This window comes from Bidens hawaiensis, unplaced genomic scaffold (genome assembly GCF_021521415.1).
Source record: "Bidens hawaiensis isolate Kalapana, Puna unplaced genomic scaffold, B.hawaiensis_p1.1 tig00066372_1, whole genome shotgun sequence".
Taxonomy (NCBI): domain Eukaryota; kingdom Viridiplantae; phylum Streptophyta; class Magnoliopsida; order Asterales; family Asteraceae; genus Bidens; species Bidens hawaiensis.
The window spans coordinates 1-19,471 of record NW_027501812.1 but is presented as its reverse complement, the minus strand read 5'-3'; the positions used below and the strand labels follow the sequence as shown (position 1 = coordinate 19,471).

The following is a 19,471-nucleotide window of genomic DNA, read 5'->3' as shown; positions in this document are numbered from 1 at the left end:
CCTCTGCCCTGTTTTCCGGTAATATATTATATATAATAACTCATTGATTATGCTAACTTATAATCAAGACTTAAAACAAATCATTAAAACAATAATCTTGTTTATAGGTTAACTTGTGCTTGTTTAAAGTTGGTTCTTGCTTTATCTATCATCGCATCTTTATCAAGTGAGTAATCTCGTACCTAATCCCTTTTTATTTTTAATGTTTTGGGATGTTCATGTGTTCGTACAAACTTAGAGTCTTAAACTTGTTTATGAACTTTAGTCGCGCAGTATCCCATGTGTTGAGGACGTTTACTTGGCTGTTTATTTGTATGTGTGTATCATTAACCGCTTTGTTCGGCCTATTCCGAAGTTTTCATGGATCCATTAGATGAACACGGGAGACCTATCGTTTACGGTTTTCTTTGTTTACACTTGCACAGATGTTTTCTCGTTTTTGTGCTCAATTGGGAGCACGGATTGAACTATGAACTATGAGCTATGATCTATTTAGGCTTGATCACAATCTGATTGCACCCTTGTTAAACACCAGACATACACGTGTTGCGCGCAGATTTATTGTTATCTATGTATTGTATTAAACTTGATTTCTCACCAACACGCAAGTGTTTGACGTTTATTTTAACACATGTTCAGGTTTGCAGTAGCTGTTTTGGAGCTTGTGGACACATAGGAAGTTTTCTTTATTTTGGACCTAGATTAAAATGTATCAAGACAAGTTATTGCTGTTCGAATATTATGATTTATAATATATTGATTTATGATGATTTATGTTCTCTTGTTTACCCTGCGCGTGCGCGAATGAATGTATTTATTAAATATTGACACCCAATAGTGTCACGAGTAATGAAACAATATGTGGCGCCCCGATGTATAATCCGCCTTTGGTCGGGGTGTTACAATTAAAACCAACATTTTTTTATTTTTTTATCAGTAAATGTATCAATTACGGTAATATAGTATTTGTCCCTCTCGATTTATGACACAAATTGAAATTTAAGTGACCTAATTGAGGCAAACTGAAAGTTGAGTGACTGACGTGAGGTCGAAAACTCACTCAAAAATAAACCAAATACTACTAAATAGATAGTGGCATATGGGTATCGAACACGAGGAGTTTGTGGAAAATGTGTTAATAAGTAGCTTAACAATTAAACTAATATAAATGTAAATGACAAAAATAATTCTCAAGTTGGTTATGATTAAATTTTATGAACTAAAATAAGTAGCAAATAAGTTGTAAACAATCGATTAAGCAAATATTCCTCTTGGAGTTCGGGTTATTACGCAACACTCTTGTTAAAGTTCAATAGATAAACCATAATATCTCGGTTTTGTGTATATATAATTGTTTGTGATTAATCAAGAGCTAAGTACTCGGATTCCTAGAACGTGAGGTTGTTACTTGGTAATCAATCAATATGTTTAACCCTAATTCCTTCTACTAAATCTCAATTGTCAACGACACCAAAAACGTATAGATTGCAATTAGGTTTAAACGACATGGACAATTTACAAACAATCACATAAACATCATGATTATACTAACGTAAGTAATTAGACAATCAATCCAATATCAAGAACAATTAACAACAGGTGCATTGTAATTAACCTTACATCCAAGAGAAACACCAAGGAAATTAGCCACACATGGCTTTGTTGATCATCATATCATCTAATGTCTTCATCAAACGAATCAAAAGCATCAAACAATGTTTACCAACACCAAAGATGATAGTCTAGACTCCCAAAATCGTCTCCAATTATTTATGATTGAAAAGATAGCTCAAAAGACAAGCCAAAACGGCCTATTAAACAAAACAAACCCGACAGTTACGATCGGACCGTGGGCCACGGTCCAGGCTACGGTCTCCAGAGGGAGCCACGGTACGGTGTGAACTGGAAGTTTTGTTACCGTTGGACCGTGGTCCACGGTGTACACCTTGGCCCACGGTGTAGCTTGAATATTTTCCTTGTTTTCTTCGCATCTCTCTCATTCCAACTCCGTTTCCTTCGCCGTTTTCGCCCATGATCTTGTTACTTCGTCCTTTAACTCTTCAAACCTGAAATCACCCAAATAACAATAGTTATCTAATTCGACCAAGTTTAGTTGATTTAACGACCATAATTCTACCCTCTAACTCGATTAACATCGTCCTGACGAATCGCTCGTCAGTAACCTGATTGGAACAAAACAAAATATGAGTGACTTAATTGGAACAAACTTGAAACCTGGTTACTATTTTATAGTGTTTTCCCAAAATGCTGCTAGGGGAGTAGGATATTCAAGACATGCTAAGTGATAGTGATAAGGACCAGTGTATGAGCTTAAGTTAAGCTTTGACACATATAGGCTTATCAACAAGACAACCAGGGCTTGAGTCGGCATAACATGTTGCGAATTTGAGCTCAAAATTGAAACATGAATCGAGCTTTAACTTATTGGTTAACAAGTTAAAAACCGAACCAAGCCGACATTCTATAACGGTTAACCGGTATTTTCACCTCTAGTACAACAAAACACGTAAACTAATAATCACCACCTTGATTTCATAGGTTTTGCCTAGGCCTGTAAACGAACCGAACGCTCGGTGAACTATTCGTGAACCGTTCAACAAGAAGTTCGTTTATGTTTGTTTTTTAATAAAAAACGGGCATGAACACAAGTTTCGTTCGTTCATTTATGTTCATGAACCTTCGTTTATGTCTGTTTATTTATGTTCTTTTATGTATTAATTGGAAATAATTAAATATTATCTAGATAAGCCATATGCTTAAAGGTTTTAGATTTGTTAATTTGTGTTTATGTGTTTATTTAAGTGTTTTCATTTAAGTTCGTTTATATCTATTTTCATTTACATTTGTTCGTGCATGTTCATTTAGATTGTATACAAACGAACACAAATGTCTATTTTTAAATAAACGAACATGAACATAAATATTTGTTTGATTAAGTGTCCGTGTTCTTTTAAAGTTAAATGAATGAACACGAGCATAATCTTGTTCATGTTCATTCGATTCGTTTACAGGCTTTCATTATTCACACTGATGAATACATCGATCTCAATCTCCAGGCTCTACCGGTTTTATTTGTGTTCGTGAACCATTCGTTGAACACATTAATTTCCTTAATGGACAAACACGAACATAAAATCTCGTTCGGTAAATGTTCATTAACCGTTCACGAACATATTATTTTCTTAACGAACAAACGAACACGAACAAGACTGTGTTCGTGTTCGATCGGTTCGTTTACAACCTACCAAAAGTTCTAAACAAGAAAGATCTAAACTGGGCCTGAAGCAAACCTTAATTGGGCTACATGAACTAAAACCCACACCTATCCACAGGCCCACAGTCAAACCCTAGCTATATATAAAACCACCAACACCACCACAACCATCCCACCGCACCAGGGAAGAAGAAGCCGCCGTCGCTTACGTCATCTCCGCCGACAACCACCATGGTAATCCACCGTCTCTATCACTTCCGTTCACCACTGTAACATTTTAGGTTTCATTTCGGTCTGTAAATCTAGCGTTTATTTGTTTAATTCAAAGCTTAAGTATTGAATATAGATTTAATTGATAACATAGAGAAGAACATTTGTTTACCGGATACCGGTAATTGGTACGGTATTTCAGCGTTTTCAATGGTACATATACTGATAGGTACAGAAGCAAAAAACGATTGGTATGGTATTTATATTGTATGTTGTCATTCGTTTTCGCTATGGAATTGGTTTGGTAATCATACCAATACAGAAAATGAGTGAAACACCATACTGAATAGTATTTCTATTTTTTTGAATCCGTGCTTATCGGTAATTGTACAATTGAAAATACTGAAACGAAGGCTCTACGGGCCGAGCCATGAGACAACAATTACTTGTACTGATAGTATTTGCCAAAAATTGCTTATTCTTAGTTCGTGTCATTATACCTAATACTCAAGGAGTTTAAATGATTTAATCCAAAATCCGCTTGATGATTTGTTCATGTTTTGATAGTAATAACAGCCGTCACACAAGACTTTTATGATCAAGAAGAAGCTTGCGAAGAAGATGAGGCAGAACAGGCCGATTCCTCACTGGATTCGCATGAGGACCGACAATACAATTAGGTTAGAACGGTTTATTTGTCTAATTTTTATAGAAAGGTTATGGATTTCTGTTAACTGTTTATTTGTGGAATTTCAGGTACAATGTGAAACGCAGGCACTGGCGCAGAACCAAGCTTGGATTCTAAGTTAGTTATGAAGATTCTATCAAGGGTCATATGTTTTGTTTTTACTTATGTTGGGATTTTTTTAATGAATTTGATGATACATTTGTTTGATCAGATGTTGGTTTTTGTGTACCTTAAATGATGCTAAGCTATTTCATATCTATTATTCGCCATGCATCTTGTGACTATGTTTTGCACTTTGGTTTTTAATTGTGTTTATCAAAAGCTCTTAACTAACCGTAGACAAAACGTTAATCGAAACGTTCGCCAAGGGTTACATTGCGACACGGTGGTGTTGCATAGTGCACAGCCCTCTTGCTTCAAGAGTTGAAAACCAAGACGCCATTGACGCTTCACGCTTGCAATGTCAATATGTGGGTGATCCAACAGAGGCTTAAGCCGGGATCAATGAGATTCACTTCCTTCCGATTAATTAACTCGTTAACGAACACACTCATCACCTACATCAACAATGATGGTGACCGGCATCGATCTAGCAAGGTGCACTGGAACAAGTTGGTGTAAGCATAGTATACGAAAGGGAATTTCAGACGAAAATGTAAATATGCGTTTTTGGACTTTTATGTACGTAAATATTCATGAGCTCAAAATCTATCATATGACATTTGGCCACCGTAGTGCAGAATATACCTGTTCTGGGCTGACAGGCGTGGGGCCAGACCCCAGAACAGGTATATAGCCAAACAAAACCAATATCTAAGAGAAACGAAAACCATTTAAAATACACAAAGATAACACATCACATAACTGTTCTAAAGATTAGACATACAACCTCATACATGGGCGTATACACGGCTATATGCTACGGATGCCCTTCGCTTCAATGTTCATATGTTATAAACACTAAATACCCCACTAACAAGCATATGGTGGTTAAAATAAGTTAAATAACTACCCGGTCCTAATTTTTCAAATACCCGGTTTGCTTTAAGTACCAAACCGCGCCTTGAGCTGCAAACTCAGCTGCATCTTTCTTCTTAGCCCGATGATCTCCAATGCATTCCACAACCGTATTTGAGGCGTGCTCGATAGTAAGCGACACTTTGAACGCAAACCTAAAATAACCCGAAGTACATATTATTCTCGTGTTCATATGTTTAATCTGTTTAACTAAACGGCTCAAACAAGTCAACCTGCCAACCTGTTTATGACACGTTTAACATGTTTACAACTTGATTCTAACTTGTTTGGCTTGTTTAGATAAATGGCTAAACTGGTCATGTTCAGGTTTACATAATATAATTATTGGTAAAAAAAAAAAATTACTGTTTGAGGTGGGCGGGCCCAATTTCTTCACAGCATTCAAACACTGGCGGTTGCCAACAGTTAATTGCACAGATTTCATACAAATGAGATTTTGCTGATGACTTTCGAACCGCATCACAACCTGAAATTCATGTTTCGTAAGCATATTTGACCCGTTAGTCAAAGCATAACCCGAACCGATCACTTCATAAGTAAACGGCTCAAAAGTCAAAACCGTCAATTCTACTAGAATCTGATAAACTTTACCTGCTGGTGGTTGGGAACTGCTACTACTGGCTTCGGGATTACTGCATTGAGGCGTAGTGGGCCCCACCATCCGTCTAACGCCGTTAATACTCTTCACGGGTTTGTTTACAGAAGCGGAATGCATTTCTTGAGATTTACTTTCGTATTCAGTTGAATTCAAATATTTATGTAAAATATTTTGATCCATCGGTATTTCATCATTTCCGATTAATTTAGCTTCCATCTTTTCGCTCGATTTCAAGATTTCCTCTAAAGTTTTCGTCTTTGTCTTGTAACCTTTAGCCTGGAAATAAAATATATATTATATATTCATTTAGTGAGGTTATTTATTTATTCATAATAATAAGTTAATAACAAAGGGTGTAAGATTTTTTTTACCTTTAATGTCAAATAAAGTTTATGACAAGCAATTATCTTGGCGGTTTTTTTACTGAAATTAGAAGCATTTGCAAACTCGAGAACGTCTTTTCCATTAACAAGCGCATCGACAGAAAACGTTCTATCCTTTTTAACCGAAGGAAACGTTAATTCCCAGTTATAAGACTGACAAAGTTCTTGAAGCTCTCTAACGGGATTAATCTGCATTGCCGAAAACTTCATCACGGGATCCAAAAACGAGATCATTATCTTCCAAACAACATCTAAATTGAATCCAGAATCAAGAAGAATCGCACCGACACACGACTCTACCAAATCACCGAGAGCCTGCATATTTAAAATTACAAATTTTTAAAATGTAAAAGAAGTTCAAAATATATAATAGGTGGTTGATTATAGAGAGTTACCTTAGGACATGGTACGGTTTCACCTAAAGCGTTGTTTGATGAAGAGGTTTTAAAGAATTCAGCATATTTGTTCATTGACTTAGTCAAACTAGTGGAGTCACATAGCATGAACTTGTAGAAAGATCGATTTACAGCAATACCCGCAAAAGAATTGTTGTTGACCGAATAGGATCGTAAATCGGTCAACTGACCCGGTTTTAGTTTTGGATATACCGAATAAAGATAAGATGTGATCAAGTAATCCAACACCGCGTCTCCAAGAAACTCCAATCTCTGTTTTTATTCATACGGAAACGTTATTAGTATTATTGCAACCGTTTGACAAAGATAAAACGGGTCACTTTTAACATGGGTCAAAACGGGCCGGGTTGACCAACCAACACGGTATGTCCAGATTATGGATTTGATACATGTTTATTAGAAAATAAAAACTTGGTCTAAAGGTATACATGTGGGCAACATAAATGGTCCCCACCTAGTGACCCGACAACACTTTTCGGTTAAGTGGGTGTGAAATGACCAAAACCCCCCTTAACTTAAAAAGAATCTAAATACCTATTCGCTCCCACCCATTTAAACAGAAAAACAATTGACAAACACAAATAGTCCTTGCCTTGGATGACCGTTAACTTTTCTCTTAAGTGGGTGTGAAATGACCAAAATGCCCCTTAACTATAAAAATATGTATATTAAATACCCGTTAACCCCACGCATTAAAACTAAAACAAATGACATGAACATATATTGAAGTTGGTTACCTGATAACAACCACCATAATTATTATGGTAAGACGGATGTAAAAGCGCTTGTAAAAGAAGACCTTTATTTTGAAACCGATACCCCAAACGGTTTTCAAGGGCAGAAATGTCAATTAAACCACTCAAAGGGGAAAAGACTCGGCTTGAAGCGCATATGGCAGCAACTTGCGAGTGTTGAAAGTCCACAGGAATCCCAAGCCACTTCAGAAACGCAATTGCCGCCTTAAAACCGCTATCAACTAAAAACGCTCCAACAAGGGCTTCCACAATATCTGCAATGGTTTTCTTTTGTAGCCAATGATGACCTTTATTGCATCTAACTTCCGTGTTTTCCCCCGTCTTCAAATTACTCTCGTGCGAAGAATGAATTTGGACTTGTGTGCCACTAGTGCATATCACCGAGCATCTTCGACCGAAAGGGTAAAAATGGCAAGACTCAAACGGTTGATCACGTATATATACCTACAAAAATTATCAATGAATTATAAATTTATGGCTTAAAACGGGTTTGAGTGAAAACGACAAAATGGGTTGACTTTGACCCGTTTGACCAATTTCTCTTGTAGCTACTTTGTTTTAGCCACTAGAATGTTAATGGCAAATGGTACAAAACAGACATTTTTCCTTAGAACGGACTGACCGTTCTAAGGAAAAATGTCTTTTTTGTAAGTACATCGAGGATTTTGACCCGTTATTTGAATTTTATCAATTTGACCCGTTTTACCAAATTGACTAATAACGAAAAAAAATAAAATAAAATAAAAAATTCAGTAGGTGCGCTACAAAAGAAACACACTTACATGCAAATTGTTTGATAACGCAAGCTTCAATAAATGTGAATTGTTGACCATATTTGACCGCTTCCGAGTAAGTATCCCCTCATCAAGTGAGTTATTTACCAAAAACACATGACGACCAACTGCAAATTTAAGAAAAGCATCCCCCAGAACCTCAAGTCTCTCGAGAGAAAACCGTTCATTGCATCTCTCAGTTGTAAGCGCTTCAAGAATCTGATAATATTAAAAAGTTCAAAACCTTTTACTTTTTAAAAAAAAGAAACAATAATAAAAAATAATAACAAATAATTAGAGCCTTACACGATCTGCAGTAACTTCGGACCCTTGAGGGAACGAAGCACATAACCTTTGTCTCAGTTCAATTGCAACAAGAAAGCTTTCTAATCTGTGTATGATTGAGGGCAATAAAGACAATGTGCTTCCAATGTCCCTTGAAAATCCTATGATTTTCAGAACACATATTTCGGGAGGTAATTCCACAAAGTGTTCCTCCTTTTCACGTTGTTCTGTTTCAGTATAACAGAAAAAAAATATGAGAAAACAGACGGAAACACTGACAAAATCAGTATCTGGATAACGGGTCAAATGGGTTTGGGTCGGATTGGGTTTGGTCGATCCGGGAACATTTTTTGACCTTTTCTTGAAAAAGAGCTTGTAAGCAATTCAAATGATAACTATGATACAGAAGTAGAATAATAATAATAATAATAATAATAATAATAATAATAATAATAATAATAATAATAATAATAATAATAATCATCTAAAATTTGAGTGATTTTCAGCCCTTTGGCCTGACCCGTTCTCATTTTAGCTAATTTTTTAGTACTTGTTTGAAATAGAGCACAACCCAAGCAAAGCCACACGTAAATGGATCAAATTGCTCCTCCTAAGTTCATAATTAAGGGTGTAAACAAGCAAAGCCACTCGTGAGCTACTCAAGATCGGCTCACTAAAAGCTCGAACTGACCAAGCTTAAACGAGCTCGAGCATTAAACAAAGCTAGTTTAATAAAAGAGCCCTAGAGGCCTAGACAGAGCTTCACTTATTCAGCTCGAGCTGCCACGCAAGCCTAAATATGCCTTTTATTCATATAATTTGTATTCACTATCTCGTACATTAAATATATATTTATATAACAATTATTTTCACGTATAAGATTATAATAAAATAACTAAATAATATAAATCATGTTATCTACGAAATCAAATTATAACTAAAACATATATTTTTACGTATAAGATTACGACAAAATAACTTAATAATATAAATGATGGTATCTACAGAAATCAAATAAAACTAAAACATATATAAAAAATAAATAATTATAAATGTATATAAGTTGATTCATCATCATCATCATCATCATCATCATCATCATCGTACTCAGTATATCCAACCAATAGCAAAGCTATGGTAGGATCTGAGGAGGGTAAGATGTAAACAACCTCTACCCCATAGGAATAGAGAGGCTGCTTCCAGTGAGACCCCCGGCTCGATAGTAGTTTTGCATCAAGCCTTGGACATAAGGCGCATAACACTCAACCATCGGCACACCGGTCGATTGGTGCATGTACCCTTGTCTTCGGCTATCAACGCCACCACATGATGCCTGGTAAAGTTGATTAATAAATAATAAACAAGACTAGCCCAAGCTCGTTACTAGCTTCAGAAATCGAGCTTAGCTTGGCTCGTTTACACCCCCAACCATGAATTATCTATCTATTCTGAAGATAATACTAATTAACACATTAGCTATTTGTTATACATATGCATACATACATATATATAATATATATATATACAAAATAACTTACCTCCGCTTCCGCTTTTCCTTAGCAAGTTATCCAAACGAAAGAGTTGTTTAGCTTTCAAGAGGGGCTGGTTCGGGTACGAAAACTGGCTTCCAAATCTGTTCGTAAAACAAGAAAAAAGTAACCAATAAATCAACTTTTTCACAAGGGACAATTATGCAAATTCACAATCAAACTCATCGAGTATAAAAACTTACACTTCAGCATAGTGGTTGACATAACTTGTTCCTTCTTTGAAAATACTAAACGAATTCTTCTCGGGAAAATAATCAGACACAAAGTAAAATGTATCCTTACACGGGACATACACCAAACTACATAATATATCTTTGATTTTTGTGGGCCCGGTAGCAAGATGTAAACAATTGTTCATATTCGACGCTTGATCTCGATCACATGTTGTGATGATATTTTCTGGATTTCTGAAAATTGGTGACGATAAACATTTTGTGATGAGGTGCCAATCTACAGTCATTGATCCCCGGTGCTTGTCAATGCACACAGGCAGTAATAAGTAGAAAGTCGAAGATGAATTGCTGACATCATCTTTGCCTAATTGAACAAAATCTTTAACGAGTTCTGATTTGTCTATTATCGCCTTCAGCCACATTTCTTGAAACCTTTCTGCTAGCAAAATCTGCATAAATTAAATTATTAGTTTTTTTTTATGGTTGGATGAACGCTGCTTCTCGTTATCTATTAAAAAGATCATAGCTTCTCACGAAAAGGAAGAAAATGTCATTTTTGGCCATTTTATCTATTAAAATAATTATAGCTTTTCAAGAAAATGATAAAAAAAAAAGGTCATTTTTGGCCATTTTATCTATTAAATATCATAGCTTTTCAAAAATTATATAAATGCATATATCCATAAACAGTAAAAGCACATCCAAGCAATAGCTCCTACTGCAATTATAATAACTCTTTTTAATTTATATCACATAATAATTTTCAAAACACACACACAAATGCCCCCAAGAAATTACCATATCGAACAAGAAAAACACCAAGATTCGATTACCTCATTGTCCGAAAGCTCTAAAGCGCCACACGGGACAATACTAGTCAATACGGATCGACCACGAGCTAGATGGAGATCAAGTTCCATTCTTTGTGCCTCTTGTGGAATCGGTTTTTTCAAAAACAACCCAAAATCTTTATATAATCGATCAGCAGGCAACGGGCTGAGTTTAATAAAATATGAGTTAAGAGAGAGTCTTGTATTGTCCACTTTACTCCACGGTTCTTGAAAAACAGACGGTACAAGCATTTCATGAAGCTCTCTGCGTGAACTTTCATCTGTAGATAAATAGCAGCAGTTATAATATTTGCACAATAATCCATGCTTGAATAGGTTTTATTTGTTTAAAATAAAAACGAATTTACCGTCTTCACGATCTGAATCAGAAGACTCTTGATCTTCATCATCAACATCATCATCAGGCAAGAGATAATGAGTCAAAGCACCCAATTCATGCAATCGTTGGCATGCTTTCAAACACGCGTCTTTTTTTGCGGCTTCCCGTGACGGTTGAGGCGAACTAATGATTTGGTGAATTGGAGCATTAGCGGGAAGAGTTATGTAACAAACTACATCATCGGCTTCATGTGTAGAGTATGTTAGTATTGGCTTAGGGTTAAAGAATCTGCAAAATCATATAAACAATTTAGTCAAATTATTAAGTTTAGCTAAGAAGAAAAGATTAAAACTCACAAAAGCATATTTTTAATGATTATATAGCCTCCTAAATCATGACAGTTTCTGTAATGTTGACGAGCTGAAATGTTGAGCTCAAGCTCCGCTCCTAAATGCTTGGGCTGGCCGAGCTCAATTATTTCTTTAAAAAAATAACTTATATATATTAACATATATCAACATATATCTAAAGAAAAAATACATTAATTTTAACACATACATAGTACATATAATTAATAAAGTACAAAATTATTACTATATATATAGCAAAATCCAGGTTATACTTTTGGGTTATAATTTATATATATGCATATGGCTCGGGCTCAGCTCATTTGCAAGCCGAGCCAGCTCGTCTCAGTTTGTTTGTATTTTCGAGTAAGTTTCAAGCAAGCCATGAGCCACAAGCTTTTTAAACGGCCCAAGAAAAGGTTTACAGGCCAGCCCAAAACAAACTAAAACAGCCCATTTCAACACGAAACCGTTCTGAACCGTTACCCATCCCGTCTGATCCGTTAGCCATGTTGGGAATCGGATCTTACTCATCATGTGGAAGTTTTGAGCAATATCGATGAAGCAATGAAACACTTGATACAGAACTAATAATGGCACCCGTTGAATCCACTTTATAAGTTTTCTCCTCAAATTCAACATTCACCAAAGTACTTGTTCTTGAAGATATTTCATTATTCATGCGGGCTTCATCGCTATGAAAGTTCTTTATCAAATCCATCTCCTTCGGGTTCCCTCTGTATTACATAATGGTTTAAATAAAGGGCTCGTGTCAAAATTTAACTTTTTTATGGAAAAAGTATATGAGAAAGCAAAAAACCTGTCAACCAAAAACGCATATTCGGATTGTGGCATGCGTGCACGACCTCTCGATTGTATAAAACTTGCAACGGTTTCAGGAAGATCAAATCTTATTACAAGACAGCATGTTTGGATATCAAGACCTTCTTCTCCCACTTTAGTAGCCACTAACAAATTCAACTGCCATAACAGAAAAAACAAATAAAGCACCAAAAAAAAAAGAAAAAAAAATCATCTCCCTATACAAAGACGAGTTTGTGAAATAAAACAGATGTGTTTTACACATTTACTTAACGAGACAAACATGTATGATTAAAAAAACAGCATAAAAAGGAGACAGGTCTGAGAGATTAAACGGATCGAAAGCGGCCCATAGTGTATTGAAATAATTAATATAAAATTGTAACCATATTTGAAAAAAATAATTGTAAATTTGTAATCAAAATAAATAATAATAAAAATTAATCAATTCTTATCAAAAAGAAATATATATTTGTAATCATATTTGAGAAAGATAATCATCATCATCATCATCATCGTACTCAGTATATCCCACCAATAGCAAAGCTATGGTAGGGTCTGAGGAGGGTAAGATGTAGGCAGCCTTACCTCTACCCCATAGGGATAGAGAGGCTGCTTCCGGTGAGACCCCCGGCTCGATAGTAGTTTTGCATCAAGCCTTGGACATAAGGCACATAGCACTCAATCATCGGGACACCGGCTGATCGGTGCATGTACCCTTATCTTTCAGCTATCAACGCCACTACATGATGCCTGATTAACCATCCGTCACTTTTAACGTTATTTTCACGAGATTAGTAAAATAACGTCAAAATTAGTGCAATTTCACTTTTGCCCACCCGAGGGTTCACACATATATACATCATATGTGCGCACCGCAAGCAGGGCTATTTGAGAAAGATAACTATATAGAAAAAAACAAAAATAAGTGCTTTGGGTCAACACAACCTAGAATTTACCTTTTGACCCATATAAAAAAACTACATGTTGAGTTGTTGACCCGAACCCGATTTGACCCATTGCCGAACCCATCTGGCATGCCATAGTGTATAATTAAAAAAATAGCCTAAAAGGAGATATGTTAAACGGGTCAAAAGCGGTCCATAGTGCATTGGAAAAAAAAATAATATAAAATTTGTTATCATATTTGAATAAGTTAATTATAAAATTTGTATTCGAAATAATAGAGAACTTGTAATTGTATTTGAAAAAAGTAAGTATAAAGAAAGAAAAATGGAAATGAAGTGTTTTGGGTCAACACAAATTGACATTTGCATTTGGACCGTACAAAAAAACTGAACTTTGACCCAAACCCGTTTGGCCCATTACCTAACCCATCTAACCAACCCATTTTGCAACGTGTAAAACAAAGTTGCATATTGCATACCTCACCCGAACGAAACTTCTCAAGAATCGCGTGTGTGGTCTTCCGTGACATATTCTTGAGCCCCGAGTGGACCCCGACTAGGTAACTACACCTCCATGCTGACAAAACCCTTATCTGTTGAAGGATATATGCCAATGATCTAGCGGTTATGATTCGATTCACAAATATAATGCATTTCATATCGGACTGTGCCCTGTGATCAACACATAAAGATTGTTCAAATGTTATGTGCATATTTATAACTTAATCATTTAAATGTGTTACTAACCGAAAATTGGAAAGAATTTTCACGAGTTGCAAGAGTTTGAATGAGAAAAAGGGATAACCCATATTATCCACGGATGACAAATTGGCTTCAGTGTCGTTTGCTTCAATAGAGTATTCTAAAAAACAATAAATTATTAGTTTCATAACACACTTCCAAACGCCCCTCAAAAACCTTAAGATCACCTTTTTTGCATTCAGAAGCAAAGTAGGAAGAAGCTTGCGTTAAATAACCGCCACATAAAATATCATCATTGCATTGCTCGTTTACCTCAATAACCTCGTTTCTCTCAACAAGGTCACCTTTTAACAGAATCCTACAAGCCTTCACAAGTCAAAGAATAAATAAATTATCCAACATTTATTAAAAAAGTAGATTTTTTGCATATGTTTAAAATGTAAGCTAGGGGTGTGCACGAAACCGATATAACCGAAGTACCGAACCCAATAAAAACCAATGGTTTGGTTTTATATATATTGTTTTTCAAGAACAGAATTTTCTGTTTGGTTATGCATCAACCATAAACCGAACTGAACTAAAGACACCGACTTTAAGTAATTTATAAGAAATTAACAAATGGTGTAATCAATTAATCATTAACTAACAAGAAAAATTAGGCTCAAAGTTTCAAGCCTAAATTCATTATTTTGGGCCTTTTTTTGGCCCAAAATTTTCAAGCTCAGATGGTAAACCGGAAAAACCAAAACCGAACCAAACCCAATGTGAAAATCGAAAAAAAAAAAAAAAACATAACGGTTTTTAGAAACCCAAAAACCGAATGGTTTGGTTTGAGCCCAAAACCGACCCATTCGCACCCCTAATAATGTATATAAACACCATGAAATGATGAAAACTTACTTGTAATGCACCCCAAAGGCCAAGATTTTGGAGAATAAACTCTAAATTACAATGAAGACGTTGGAGGGCCTTTTTGGTATTCTTAAGAATAGAATAATCCTCGATATTGTTCATCAAAGAAAGCATACTCTATTTCCACAAAGTAAATATTAATCAATTAACATAACTAGTAATAGACCAATTCTATAATCAAACAAAATAATTACTCTTACCTGAGCCCTTATTGTTTCAAGTTTCCCTAAATAAGTAAGATTAGGGTCATGAGAATCGAGTGTGTCACCACCGTAATAATAACAGTTGACTTTAGGGGATGACACAAATTGGTCTAGCTCTTCCCGTGTGTCGACAGTATAAACCTATAAATTATAAACTATTCTATCGTGAAAAAAAACATATAAATATTACTTAACTGTAATAAAAAAGATATTCAGGCAACAAACCTTGGCATTAAGTAAGGTCTCAAGACTACTAATGGAAGCACCTAAAATAGTAAATGGTAAGCAACAGTCAAATAAAGTGTTTGACTTTCGGTCAAGTGTCCAATACACCTTTTGATCAATGGAAAAATAAGCGGAGCGAAGGCACTACCTTTCCCAAATATTGGTGATGCGGTCATGCCAAATATACGAGGGAGCTTAGGGGCATCCGGTTTGTAAAATATCTGCATTTATTGCACAAAGGTGTTATTGGTCAACAATTATATCCACATTAGTCAATTTCGATCCGTTTCCATATAAGAATGTCAATTTATGTTGTGTTTTATCTCAAACAAGTCAAAAATAAACTTTAACCAAAAAAGAGGAAGAGTCAAACGGGCTGAAGTTATCAAAAGTCAAATAAAATGTTTGACTATTTGTCAATTTCAACTTGTTTACTTATAAACATGTCGATTTGTGTTATGTTTTATCTTAGACAGGTCAGATAAAAAAAGTAATTCAAAAAGAGAAAGGGGTCAAATAGACTGAAAGTTATCGGAAGTCAAATATAGTGCTTGACTATTGGTCAAATTTGACCCGTTTACTTATAAGCATGTCGTTGTGTTATGTTATCTCAAACAAGTCAAATAAAAAATAATAACTCAAAAAAAAAGGTGGCCAAGCGGCCGGAAAGTTATCAAAAGTCAAATGAAATGTTTGACTATCAGTCAATTTCGCCCCGACCCAACCCGCATTAACTATTTACCTTCATAATTTCCGCATAAGGATGACTACTATCAACTTGTGCATAATGACACTCATCAAATATCAAAAGTGCAATGTTTTGAATCCTGATGAAACAATGCGATAAATTATGTAACAGAATTTGAGGTGTCATCACAAGAACCTGCACAACAATGAACATAAAGTAAAGACACAACAGCATAATCTTGTGGGTCCAAATGTTATTTTCAATAAAATGAAATAACAAACCTCAAATTGTTCCATTTGTTTCTCCCAATCACGATGACCCTTCAAATGATTTGAACTACCACAATAGGTTCCAACTTTAACGTCTATAGAAGCTTGTATAACCTTTGCTTGCTGCATAAATAAAGTAAGTTAAACAAAGAAACATTTTGCGTCTTGATATTACGTTTGTGACACAAAGATACGCATCTAAACATTCCCAATTAAGTATAACTTTGACAACTCGTCATATACGCGATCCGCTGCTCAATTTACAACCAAGATTACATCTTTAAGCAACATAAGCGTATCCAAGCATTATATTCTACAACTGTTTTATCGACTAAAATAATATGAAATTTAACTAAAAATGGAAAGTAAACAAAAGTGCTCACTTGTTCAACGAGTGCTACGGTTGGAGCAAGAAAAACACATATATCTTTTTTTGGTTTCTTTGCTCGGCATATCATCTCATAAATAAGCAGAACAGCAATGTGGGTTTTTCCGCATCCTGTTTCCAGATAGACAATAATATTCTCAATTAATGCCTTCTGGCATAACTCAGTTTGGTACCTGCATAATTCCATTACATCAATTCTTGTCAAAATTATATCAAAAATACCCAATCTTCTTAAGTATGAAGAAATATACAAAAACCTAATTAAATACACAATTAAATATTTAATAATTACACCCAAAATGCCAAATCCCCTTCTTAAACAGAAAGTTTGCATCTTTACATAAAATTAAAGTAAAAATGATAATAATAATAATAATAATAATAATAATAGTAATAATAATACTTACAATTCTGAGATTAAATATATACAAGAATTACATAACAAAATCAAAATTTAAAATGTGTACAGATTAAAAAATTTTACAAAATACAAAACCCTGATTAAATATATATATATATATATATATTTTTATATATTTACAGCTAAAATTCCAAAAGTCCCCTTTCTTACACAGAAAGTTTGCATCTTTATAGTAAAAAAAATAAAAAATGTTTACAGTTCAAAGATTATAATAATTTCATAAACAAGACCAAACAATTTTATAACAAAATTCATTTTTGTCACAATAACTATATGAAGAAAAAACAAAACCCTAATTAAATACACGTTATATGTGAAAATTTACAGCTAAAATGCCAAAAATCTCTTTCTTACACAGAAAGTTTGCATCTTTATAATAAAAAAATGCTTACAATTCAAAGATTACAAGAATTTCATAACAGAACCAAACAATTTCATAACAAAATCAATTCTTGTCACACTAATTATATGAAAAAAAAATTACAGCTAAAATGTCAAAATCCCTTTCTTACACAGAAAGTTTGAATCTTTACAATAAATACATAAATAAATAAATGCTTACAATTCAAAGATTGCAAGAATTTCATAACAGAACCAAACAGTTTCATAACAAAATCAATTCTTGTCACAATAATTATATGAAAAAAAAAATTACAGCCAAAATGCCAAAATCCCTTTCTTACACAGAAAGTTTGCATTTTTATACAAAAATAAAAAATAAATAAATAAAAAATAGTCACAATTCAAAGATTACAAGAATTTGATATCAAAAGTCAAAACCAAAGCAATTTCCTAACAAAATCAATTCTTGTCACAATAAATGTATGAAAAAAAAATCCAGCTAAAATGCCAAAATCCCTTTCTTACACAGAAAGTTTGCATCTTTATACAAAATTAAAAAAATAAATAAATAAAAAATAGTTACAATTCAAAGATTACAAGAATTTGATAACAATACCAAAACAATTTCATAACAAAACCAATAAGAAAAATACAAAACCCTAATTAAATACAGATAAAGTTTGCATCTTTACACAAAATCAAATTAAAAAGAAAAAAACACCCACAATTCAAAGATCAAATATTACAAGAATCCCATAACAAAACCAAAAAAATTCATTAAAAAAATAATAATAAATGTGTACGGATACTTTAACAAAAGCAATAATTTCAAGAATCTGTGGCATACCCTCTTGCAATTATCCTCGGATCGTTGTGGGCTTCATCGTGTCTGATCGCCATTGCTTCAAGTGCTCCAAGAACGTCAGTTTGTTCGCATATGCTACCCATGTTGACTGCCAGTTGACGGGCAGAGTGCAGAAAGAATAAATAATTAATTGAGTTTTTATAAAAAGAAAAAGGGTTTTGGTTGATTTTGCTTTTTGTGTGATGACGAGTGCTGTGTGAGCATGACTATGATTCAGGGGTTTTGGCTTTTATACACATAGGGGTAATCAAACGGGTCTTACCCGTCAAAATTGACCCGGAATCGGGCCTGTTTTGGGTCCCAGGCAGGTCTTTCGGGTCGTAGAATCATTTCTAAGTCATTCTTGCGGACCTGAACCCGAACCCGGTATTTGGTATTTGCTGGATCAGATAATTGACACTGTTGTATTCTAAGCTTGTATGATTGGTTCGGGTTTAATGGGTAAGACCCGAATTCAGATAACTTTCACTATTGTATTCTAAGCTGGTATAACCGTCGTTATTGTAAGATCGGTTTGTGTAATCGCGCCACTGTTGTATTCTAAGCTGGTATGACCGTCTGTACCCGATTCTTATTTGTTGTTCAATTTTGTACGGTTGTATGTAGCTTCGTGTATAAGTCGTTCTTGTTGTAGCTTTGTACAAGCTTTCATGTAAAAGTCATCGGTTCGGGTTTGATGAATCTCGTGGATTGACGAGCGAAACCCCAGTTAAATGACACTGGTTTCATACTCGATTCCTTCGAACTCCAATTTGGATTCTCCAACTTCATATCTGATGATGGAATTAGGGTTTTTGAAGGTGTGTGGTCGAGTGCTAAGATGTGGGTTAGATCAATCGAGATCATCAGCAACGCTAATGCCCTTATACTGACTGATGACGGACATAATGAGAGGAGACCTGAATGATGATTCTTCTCGTACACTAATGATGACTCTTACGTGTTATGATTTTGGTGAACGTTATATAATATTGTGATGCGTTTTGATTTGGTTGTTTTGGCATTGTTACGAGTTATGCTATTTTTTTCCTTTTTCTTTTCTTTTTTTAACGGCAAACTACTTTTAATCATTGTCGTCCGTGGGACTTGAACTCAATACCCCCTA

General features: G+C 34.7%; 2 protein-coding genes across 2 annotated transcripts; one reads left to right on the top strand and one right to left on the bottom strand.

Moving 5' to 3' along the window:
* Positions 1 to 3,410: 3,410 nt before the first annotated feature.
* On the top strand, positions 3,411 to 4,340 carry LOC143604734 (large ribosomal subunit protein eL39x-like). Its single transcript, XM_077081127.1, has 3 exons — positions 3,411 to 3,469; positions 4,022 to 4,125; positions 4,202 to 4,340. The coding sequence occupies exons 1-3, from the start codon at positions 3,467 to 3,469 to the stop codon at positions 4,248 to 4,250; spliced, it is 156 nt and encodes a 51-aa protein (XP_076937242.1). The 5' UTR covers positions 3,411 to 3,466; the 3' UTR covers positions 4,251 to 4,340.
* An 801-nt stretch (positions 4,341 to 5,141) lies between these two features.
* LOC143604737 (dicer-like protein 4) lies at positions 5,142 to 16,907 on the bottom strand. Its single transcript, XM_077081128.1, has 24 exons — positions 16,734 to 16,907; positions 16,363 to 16,473; positions 16,136 to 16,276; positions 15,542 to 15,614; positions 15,394 to 15,434; positions 15,166 to 15,309; positions 14,954 to 15,082; positions 14,281 to 14,419; positions 14,099 to 14,213; positions 13,831 to 14,023; positions 12,442 to 12,602; positions 12,152 to 12,358; positions 11,303 to 11,562; positions 10,938 to 11,215; positions 10,114 to 10,553; positions 9,920 to 10,014; positions 8,403 to 8,608; positions 8,106 to 8,315; positions 7,306 to 7,767; positions 6,548 to 6,820; positions 6,141 to 6,467; positions 5,763 to 6,045; positions 5,517 to 5,637; positions 5,142 to 5,305 (listed from the first exon to the last, which is right to left on the bottom strand). The coding sequence occupies exons 1-24, from the start codon at positions 16,806 to 16,808 to the stop codon at positions 5,152 to 5,154; spliced, it is 4,638 nt and encodes a 1,545-aa protein (XP_076937243.1). The 5' UTR covers positions 16,809 to 16,907; the 3' UTR covers positions 5,142 to 5,151.
* Positions 16,908 to 19,471: the final 2,564 nt, after the last annotated feature.

Bases quoted from the DNA above. Each gene is read 5' to 3' on its own strand.
- LOC143604734 (XM_077081127.1), top strand. The intron at 4,126-4,201 runs GTTAGAACGGTT...GTGGAATTTCAG, and splicing joins AGGACCGACAATACAATTAG to GTACAATGTGAAACGCAGGC.
- LOC143604737 (XM_077081128.1), bottom strand. From the start codon at position 16,808: ATGATATGCCGAGCAAAGAAACCAAAAAAAGATATATGTGTTTTTCTT. The intron at 12,359-12,441 runs GTTTTTTGCTTT...TATGTAATACAG, and splicing joins TATGCGTTTTTGGTTGACAG to AGGGAACCCGAAGGAGATGG. The intron at 5,638-5,762 runs GTAAAGTTTATC...CATGAATTTCAG, and splicing joins CAGTTCCCAACCACCAGCAG to GTTGTGATGCGGTTCGAAAG.